General features: G+C 36.6%; 1 protein-coding gene across 2 annotated transcripts; it reads left to right on the forward strand.

Annotated features, from left to right (window-relative positions):
* LOC109229480 lies at positions 4,473-9,040 on the forward strand. 2 transcript variants are annotated; one of them, XM_019394935.1, is made up of 4 exons: positions 4,473-5,564; positions 6,126-6,509; positions 7,816-8,036; positions 8,622-8,714. In XM_019394935.1, the coding sequence occupies exons 1-4, from the start codon at positions 4,613-4,615 to the stop codon at positions 8,631-8,633; spliced, it is 1,569 nt and encodes a 522-aa protein (XP_019250480.1). In that variant the 5' UTR covers positions 4,473-4,612; the 3' UTR covers positions 8,634-8,714. The 2 variants fall into 2 exon arrangements, with proteins under 2 accessions (XP_019250480.1, XP_019250478.1); XM_019394933.1 differs by having other exon boundaries at positions 4,474-5,564; positions 8,618-9,040.

Genomic DNA, 10,006 nt, shown 5'->3' on the forward strand with positions numbered 1-10,006 from the left:
GTGGTTTCCCGGCAAGGGAGAATACGACTAAGCAGTTAAACCCCGGCAAGGGAGCAACAACAATAACTTACACGTCCCGGCAAGGGAATAATCACATCTCTTTCTCTTACGTTCATTTCTTACTTTTTAATCAAGTCAAAAATCGAGCCAACGCTCCAAAGAGTTTACACATCATATTTCCTTCTCATTCTCTTCATATCATATAGAAACCATCAATTAACAAGGAAGAGTCACTACAGAATCCCAATTAAGCACAAATAAGGACCCACGGTCATGCTAGACACCGGTGTATAGATACTCGTCACCATGCCTATACACCGTACTCAACATTTAGCAATTAGCAAATAATACTCTAATCCTATTCCCTCAAGCCAAAGTTAGATCAAACACTTACCTCGAATGCTCCAAACTCAACTCAAGCCTCTAGTATAGCTTTACCCCTCGAATTCGGCTCCAACTCAGGCAAATCTATGAAATAATGACTTTACAATATTAATAATAGCTAAACAAACTAAACCCAATGCGTAAATATGAATTTCTAAGCTTTCTTCCCAAAATTCCAAAAATCGACCTCGGGCCCGCTTGGTCAAAACCCGAGGTTCGAACCAATTTCACATCACCCATTCCCCCACGAGCCCGGATATACAATTTGTTTTCAAATTCGACCCCAAAACGAGGTCTAAATCAAGAAAAATCAAAAAGTCCTAACTCTACCCATTTCCCCCAATTTCTACCCTAAATCACATGATTTGAGCCTAGGAATTTGATAAATGATGATGGAAAATGAAGGAGACAAGTTAAACAATACTTACCCAAGAAGCTTTGATGAAGAAATGCCCTAACAATCGCCTAGAAGCTTTGGAGAAGAAAGGGTTCGTGTATTTTTTGAATAAAACCCGACATTGTTCTGTTTTTATGACTTAAAAATCGCTGGGTGAAATTACTCTATGCGTTCGCGACATAGGGGTCGCGTTCGCGATGAGTAGGGTCAGACAAGCATCGCGTTCGCGGGAGTAAGGGTGCGAACGCGAAGAAGAAAATACTGGGGTCCAAGGAGTTTGGCCTACGCGAACGCGTTGGCCTGTATGCGAACGCGATGGGAAGGGGCTGGAGACCTACGCGAACGCGGTCCAGCCATCGCGAATGCGAAGAAGGAAGGAGGGCTGGGCCCTCAGAACTCGATAACTCTACGCGATCGCGGTGAAGGGATGCGAACGCGAAGGAGAGAGGAACCTGAAGCACCTGCTGCAGATTTTTCTGCAATTTCACTAAGTTCAAAACCACCCCGAACACCTCCGAAAACACTCCCGAGCCCTCGGGGCTCCTAACCAATCACACACACTAACTCAACAACATCCTACGAACTTAACCGTGCAATCAAATCGCCAAAATAACATCATAAACGAGGAATCAAACCTCAAAAATTATCACTTTTTCTTCAAACTTCATAAACTTTTATTTTTTAGATATTTAGATCCAAAACACGTCAAATGACGTCCGATTTCAACCAAATTTCACAGGAAGCGCTTAAACCACATATAAGACCTGTATCGGGCGCCGGAACCAAAATACGGGCCCGATACCAACGCTTTCTAATCCATTTTCATTTCAAATTTCCATATAAATTTCAGAAAAACAATTTCACAGAAAAATTCATTTCTCGGGCTCTCGACCTCGGAATTCGACTCCGGGCATATGCCCGAGTCTCATATTTTTCTACGGACCCTCCGGGACCGTCAAATCGTTGGTCCGGGTCCGTTTATCCAAAATGTTGACCAAAGTCAACTTTAATCATAATAATATCAAAATTCATAAATTTTTACACAGAATTCATATTTAAGCTTTCCGGCTACGCACCCGGACTGCGCACCCAAATCGAGGCAAGTAAAAATGAGGTTTTCAAGGCCTCGGAAGCACGGAATGAAAGAGAAAACAGGTGATGACCCTTTGGGTCGTCACAATCTTTTTCTTTCAGGGGGGAAAATAGCAAAACATTGAAGCACCTTGAGGCAAATCATTCAAAGTATCTGAAAAGACAAGAGGTATGGAATAAAAGTGGATGAGATTGATGCAGCTCTTGGTATGTTCTTTTCTGGTTTGGCTCATACAGATATCTTCATGCTTTCTTTTCTGCGTTTGAATTCATGTTGGTGGTTCGCATGTTGCAGATTTTATGAATGTCTCCATCGTAGGACATTACGTCAAGGATCGAACAAAGGATGCCTAATTCGATTATAAGGTAGTGTATTCGCGTTTGTCAGATTTCAAAGGGATAAGCACTAATCAGCTATTGTTATCTTTATTTTTTGTTTTGATGAATGCAGCCTTAGGAACAATAAGTTTGAGCTGGCAGATCGACTTGTTGGAATCTACAAAACAGATAATTGCACCAAGAGCATTACTATCAATCCAGGAAGCTTTGTAGTTTCTCAGAAAGCTGCTTGAGGTTGTTCCAAAAAATTCTGATCCCGCACTTCTATCTTATGTATTTTGTTGTGAAGTCATTGTTGTATGTATGTTAGGTAATGAGTAACGTAATATATAGTTAATCATATGACTAGAAAATTTGCGCTTGCGTTTATTGGTTGCTTTCAACTAGAATATATTGGAAGTTGGGAAAATCCATAAATCTAACATGTTGCATAACACTATATTTGAGCTAACGGGAATAGGCTTTACTTTAGTAGTGGGGATTTTAATCTTAATTACTGGTAAACGTACCTCTTCGACAGAATGGATACGGCATCTGAAAATGTCTTTTGACTAATTTCAGTTCTATAGACTATAGTTTAGTAATAATTTGGTGAAGACTAAATGGATAGTGGTTTGCGTGTACTAACAGTTCATATCTCAGCGAATTTTCAATTGTTGTAGCTAGCATGGTTATTACAACTGGAAGGAAACCACAGCCAAATAATATTATTCATTTAGAATGCTTGACCGAAAAATATATTCAAATTGCATGAGAGTTGATCATGACAAGTACTAACCTAGGATTAGAATTGAAAATGCTCTGTCCAGACAGATGTAATTCCGAGCCCTTTTGTTTCTAGCTGTTATCTTTTACGTGACTTGTATCTCTAAAAGCCACATGTATCATTTCTGCTTCTGTGCAGGATGTGTACTCCCATCATTGTTATGTTCCAACTTCCTAGTGTGTGTTGTGAAATAGTAGGTAGTTACTAACTGTGTAGACGCAATTGACTTGATCCATGATTATCTTTTTTATCTATTTCGCTTTTCAAAGCATCACCTATTTACTACCTACCGCTTTTGTTTTGCATCTTTCTTTTGAAATTTAATGTTGTTCCTATTTTTTCTATGATTTATGTGGTGATACTAATATTGTCTCCCTTGTGTCTTTCTGTTTTCTTGAGCCGAGGGTCTTTCGGAAACAGCATCTCTACTCCTTCGGAGTAGGGGTAAGGTCTGCGTACACACTACCCTCCCAAGACCCCATTACTGGGATTTTATACTGGGTTGTTATTGTTGTTGTTGTAAGACCAGACACGATATAATGACATAACATCCTCCTAGTTTACTTTCATCCTTAGGCTCCATATGTTTTCTCATATAGATCGTGCCGTAAAATCTTATCTATATGGAAAATTTTGGGCGTGCATAAGCTATGACTCGACCATTCTGCATAAGGAGTACACATCCAAGTCACGGTGACTCGAGAAGTTTGGGCCAAGCCATGGCTAGTGGGAAGCATGCGAATTTGATGGAGCGGACTCGAGTAGATCGCTTTGCTCCTAACCTTAACCGTTTGCCCCTAACCTTAACCGTTTGCCTCTCCAAAGGACAATTCTCATTTCTGTCTTAAAATGAAAATATTGATTAATGTTTTCAGTTACCTTATCCAGTTTTTAATGGATATATTGGCTCATCTTATCATAGAGAAGTTTCGTAGCAGTTTTCACTAAGATTCTTTCAACCTTCCCGTCAATTACCAAGATTCTAGCAGATAACCAAAAAAAAAAAAAAACACAAAACTTATTCAGTTGATCACTTAATAACATATGCTATAGCTTTCTTCTCGTCGGTATGGGGCACTAATTTTAAATAAGATAAACGTCAACTCATACTTCTTGGTGCTGCATGGTTCTACAGTACAGTGTGGTGATATAATATTAGCCAATGGAGAATTTCCAATTATATATGGTATTAAAATTTTATATTCCATTGGGAATAATTAGATTAAGAGAACACTAGAAAATAAAAAAACGAAACATCAATTTTAAGCATTGAGACATTGACACTAGGCCTTCCTACTCGCTAGAAGTTAAGCTACGGTCTACAAGTAATCCAATTCCAGACACGACACGTTTAATTAATCAAAAGTATGAGATTCTACAATTAATTTGTAGATTTTCATTAAGTCGAATACAATGACCCACTAACAACTATCGTAAAGTATATACTTTAGTCAACGGAAGCAAGCTGCTTCAATTGGATAACTACCATGCACGCATTTCTCCAAGTAAAAAAAAATAGTCCGAAATATATACTTAAAAAACTCAAACATTGAAAAAAGTCTTGGCCATGAAAAACTCTAAACCTCCTTAAATAACGAGAACCTAGAGTTTATGGAAGTCTGAGGATTTCTGAAATGACCCCTTCATCGACCTGTTGGCTTTTAGTTGAACTATTCGTGATACCAAATGGATTTCTAAAGTGGTTTTATCTGAGCTTCTATATCCACCCTTCTCTTCTTGCTCTCTCCCAACTTTTCCTTTGGATCACAGTTTTGCTCAAATTTCTATTAAACCTCATCCTTTTTGTCTATAGGATCTCTTGTTTCTTAATTTCATACGTTCTAAGATTGCTGAAATGCTGTGTCCTCTTCTTCAAGAAGTACATCATACCAAATAGAAATCCAATCCCCAACGAAGAGGTTGAGGAGTATTACGACATTCCAAATCCAGAAAACCAAAACGAAATAGTCCTTTATAGGAGTTTGAACATGAGAAGTAAAGCGAATGGCACAGTCCCTTTGAACGTGAGAAATAAATCGCAGGACATGATCTACGTATATGATTTTCAAACTAGAGTTTCTCAAATGTTCGCGAATAATAACAAGATTAGTTCATTACTTGAACCGAATCGCTGTGAGTCCATGGATTTTGAAGAACATGAAGAGGATCCTAGTGAAGTATTGGTTGACGGTTGTTCAGTCATTTCTTCTATTGATGAAGAAATGAACATATTTGATAATCATAAAACCGTCGCTTTATCTCCAATGAATGGTCCAATATTATCTGACGATACAGAGCTAGAACTGGAGTTTTCTCCATTGAGTTCTGTTTCAAGTTTGTCACCAGGTATTAATCCGGGGCAAAACGAATATTTTCCATCTCCTATTAGCTCTAATTCGTCTCTGTCGGATTATGGTACGTCGAACCAAAATTTTCTGTCACTTAGTGGCTATAACAATACGGTGACAATGGATCAGCTGCTGGTTCACAAAAATCGTGCAGAAGAAGAAGATTTACTGTACCAGAAGTATGTTGAAAGCATGAGCTGGTTTGATATTCTCAATCATGACAGATTATCTGCCATAAGTGAGTTTTTCCTTTTGCTCAATAACTTCACAATACAAATATTTTTTTCTTCATTTCTTGAAATATCGGTGGTGTCCAAGCCAGGTTACACACAGCTTGATTATTTGATTGAATATCCGTTATCTCTCGCCAACATATAAGATACTGTATAATACCTCCAGCAGATGAAAAGAAAGGATTGATCATTATTATTAGGCCTTGGGTGTACATTGTTTTCTTTATCTTTTTATTTTTTTATTTTTTATTATAGTAGTTTTCCTGAAGGGGAGCCTTGGCATAACTGGTAAAGTTGTTGCCATATATTATGACCAGGAGGTCACGGGTTCAAGCCGTGGAAACAGCTTCTTACATAAATGCAGGGTAAGGCTACGTACAATAGACCCTTGCGGTCCCCCTTCCCTGGACCCCGCGCATAGCGGGAGCTTAGTGCACCGGGCTGCCTTTTTTATTATATACTTCTCTTCAGACTGTAAGATTCTCTATGTATATAGCTTGTGTGCCCAAGTATATATATATATATATACTTAATTAACAATGTGATTGTTGGTTGTTTAAGTGCAGTACTAAGAAAGCAGTTGTCAAGTCTTAATTCATTTGAGTACGAAATGGAGCCTACAAGTTTGCCAGTCCAATATATTTCATGGAGCAAAGTAGCAAGAAAAAAACTTCTGAAAAGCTTAGAGAGCGACATAGAGTTAGTTTACGTGGCACAATCATGCTTGTCATGGGAAGCACTTCATCATCAGTACAGAAAAATAGAGGCTTTTTGTTGTTCAGCTTCGCAAAATGGGGTATTTTATGGTAATATAGCGGCCAGATTTCAGAAATTTCAAGTATTGCTAGAGAGATTTGTGGAAGATGATAGCTGTGGAGGTAAAAGGCATTTGAATTATGTTCACAGAAGATTTTCCCAAAAGAATCTACTCCAAGTTCCAGAGGTTTCTGGTAATTTTTGCTGCTTCACCATTTTTAAAGAGTTTAACTTCTATATATGCATTATTCAAAAAATCTTTACTCTATAAAATTATCTAAATGATAACTACATAAAATGTTCGTAAAAAGTGTAATTAGTCATCTAAAAATAAAGCAAGTTACTTAACATAACATGTTAAAATATATACATAGTGTAACGGTATATATAAGGTAAATAATTTGTTTAAACCTTTCTATATCACTTTATTAGCAAGAGAACTAAAATATATCGAGAATCTTGAAGAAGAATAGGCGGCCTACGATTGTCAACGATCAGTATATATCTGCTAATTTAGACTTACATGGCAAGTTGGGATTCATTAGTACGAGCGCTTATCTATTTCCTACGTGTAACGGCTTAATTTTCGCTTTTTCTTGGAGAATTAATTAACACTTCGATAGAACTACTTTATTAAATAATGAGTGCTTATATATTGTAAAACTGTATTATCAAGTTGAGTAGGTAGACCCATTAGCAGTTGGCTTCTAGCTAGTACAACTTTTTTAGAGTTTAAGTTATATAGAGTACATAGTTTTAGTGTAAATTTTTTATTGTCAACCAAAAAAATTATACGTTAGCCTTTTTAAGATATGGGATCTGTAAAGTTGAAAATAAAAAAAAGTCACCTGCTTTAACAGATAAAGATGATCTGATGGTATAAAAAGTTTTCTTACGATGAAAGTGTATAACTTAAATCTCTTTTTTTATACGAGTATATACTTAGTATTTTATTTCTCTGTACATGCACTTTAAGCAGATACTCCCTACGGTCCAAAATAAGTGATTTTTTGGCTTTTTTCTTGTGGTCCAAAATAAGTGATTTTTCCAGATTTCAAGAATGAATTAATTATTTTTTTCCTACATTGTCCTTGAAGTAAATGGTGTTGGAATATGTGTTAGGAGTGTTTATGTGAGATAGTAAAGGTTAATATGATCAATTATTGCTAATTAATGCCAAAAGGTGGATTTCTTAATTTGTGTGAAAACATACAAAAAAAAAAAAAAAAAACACTTATTTTGGACCGGATGGAGTATTAATTAATTAGTATTAAGGAGATCTCAGCCGCCATTGGTTTTGTCCTGCTGCTAAAAGGGGATTAATGGCATTCAATGAGCTGACTGATTGACTATAATCTTCGTTTAATAAATGATTAATTAAACTCACTCCCACCTAATACATAAGAAGTTTATTTGTCCGTTGCCTTGTCACCCAAGAAATAATGAATAAACATCTTCTAGCTAGTATTTTAAGAGTTTCTTTTTCTAATGCCATCGCAGGATATGTAGAATCAAATGAAAGACTGAATGGAGAAAAAAGCAAGGCAGTAGAAGTGCTAAAGGCCATAGAAAAATGCGTAAATGCTTTCTGGTTTTATCTAAGAACAGATAGCAAAAAGACCTTATCATGGAAAAGGAACAACTTTTTGAGGAATCATTCGTGTGTAGAAGATCCCAGAGACATATGGCTTCTACATGACTTGACTAAGAAACTTCAATTGGTAATTAAGCCTCTCACTCTTGGGTCTATCAATGGAAAATGTTTTTCCGATTATAAATTTTTTTAAAATAAGCTATTTTCTGGTGTTTACCGTCAGAAATTAATATTTTCAGGAAAAATATTTTCGAAAGAGAGAGGAACAATAACTTCGCAACACTACTATATATAACTTTTGGACGGAACTCATTTTCATTCACAATTTTTGCAGCCCTTTACTTCATATGCGTTTAACCAAAAACTTAGTAGTATACATTAGTATCAATCTTTAATACTCAAATATTTTATCAAAATATCGTCCGATATACTAATATTAATATCAATCTTTAATACTCAAATATTTTATCAAATTATTATCCGATTTGCAAATTGCAAATATTATTATTGATCTTTAATAGTAATTGTGTTTTCCTCCGAAAGTATACCAAAAAATATTTTCTATAAAGTAAGTCATTTTCCAGAAATCAATATATATTCTTTCATACCAAACACACATCAATCCATTAAAATTTATAATCTAAGTGAAGAATTAGTTGAGATGTTGAGCAAGAACTGACTCGAAATGATTTTTAATTTTATGTGAAGAAAGAGTTATGGCTGAAGGACGTGAAAGGTAAGAGAAGATGCTGGCTGAGAAGAGCAATAAAACCTCAGCAATTAGGAGAAAATTGCACCAAAATAGACTTTTTGTTTACATTGATTGACATGAAGCTGGTGTCAAGGGTTCTACATATGTCTATCATTTCCACCTCTCATCTGAAATGGTGCCAACAAAAGCTCAATAATATAGAGTTCAAAGATGGTCAGATTTTAAGGACCCCCACTAGCCTGCTCTTTCCGTCCACTTGATCAGACCTTTTTTTTAAGTATAAGTTTTGCTCCCTACAGAGAATTTAATTTCTCCCACTAGTTTGTAAATATTGAAGCAAAGTTGTTGTTCTTCTACCAAGAATGGCATGTAAATATAATAATATTTTACTATATATAAGCTTCTTCTTTTTCTTTTTTGGGGAGGGGTTGGGGGTGGGGGTTGGCTGAATACTTTAGCTTTTTATAATCTAGAACTACACTCTTCTGAAACACAATTTACACAAACAGTTCCCAAGTGATATAGTTATGTTTCTTTTTACCGATCGATATATAGTTGTGGAACCATTCTATAATTATGTGCTATTGTATAGGGTTAAATTTGGCTCATAATGCCCCCACGCCAAATGGGCACGTCCCTTATAATAAGGGCGACCCGAGTGAGGGCACGGTCCAAGTTGACGAAGAAGAAGTGACGTCGTTTAGTGCCTGACCTTTTTACTGAGTAGAAGCCACCAACTTTTGTACCTTTTTGATTATTTCGAGGGAGGTCTCCTACTATATAAAGGAGACCTCCACATTGTAATAGGGGGGATTCTGATCGAATACAACTCTCTCATTTTCTGGCTCTCTCTCTCTATCTCTACCTCAAACGAACATATCTTATTGAGTTCATATTATCACTTTGCAATACTAGATCTACAACAATAATATCATCTTTGCATCTCTAGGTTTATTATATTTGATTACGATTTACCCTTTTCTTACTTTTGATTGTTTTCTAGCTTACAAAGTATATTGTTAACTTTTGAGCCAAACAATTTGGCGCCGTCTGTGGGGTTTTCGAGAATCAAAACCATAGTATCCACCTAGAGATCAACCAACTACCACTCTCTACACCACACAAAAAAAGAAAATGGCCGAAAATAACACAAGATCGAAAGCTATATTGGGTGTCACTACCAATCTCCTTGGCCCTCTCAACGAGGCCAGTGACGATGGCATCCTGAATGCAACCCCTAGCATCACACCGGGTGCAGAGATCTCACCTTCCCCATCCAAAGGTCTGACGATCTTGCACGAAAAAGGAGCTTCCACATCTGCGGCTACGGAAGCACCCTCAGCGGTCAAGAAGCTACTGGAAAGATGGCTAACAAGCACTCTAAG

This window comes from Nicotiana attenuata, chromosome 7 (assembly GCF_001879085.1).
Source record: "Nicotiana attenuata strain UT chromosome 7, NIATTr2, whole genome shotgun sequence".
NCBI classification, from domain to species: domain Eukaryota; kingdom Viridiplantae; phylum Streptophyta; class Magnoliopsida; order Solanales; family Solanaceae; genus Nicotiana; species Nicotiana attenuata.

Coding starts and splice junctions, on each gene's coding strand:
- LOC109229480 (XM_019394933.1), top strand. CDS start 4,613: ATGACCCCTTCATCGACCTGTTGGCTTTTAGTTGAACTATTCGTGATA. Junction 5,565..6,125: donor TGACAGATTATCTGCCATAA/GTGAGTTTTTCC, acceptor GTTTAAGTGCAG/TACTAAGAAAGCAGTTGTCA. Junction 6,510..7,815: donor CCAAGTTCCAGAGGTTTCTG/GTAATTTTTGCT, acceptor ATGCCATCGCAG/GATATGTAGAATCAAATGAA.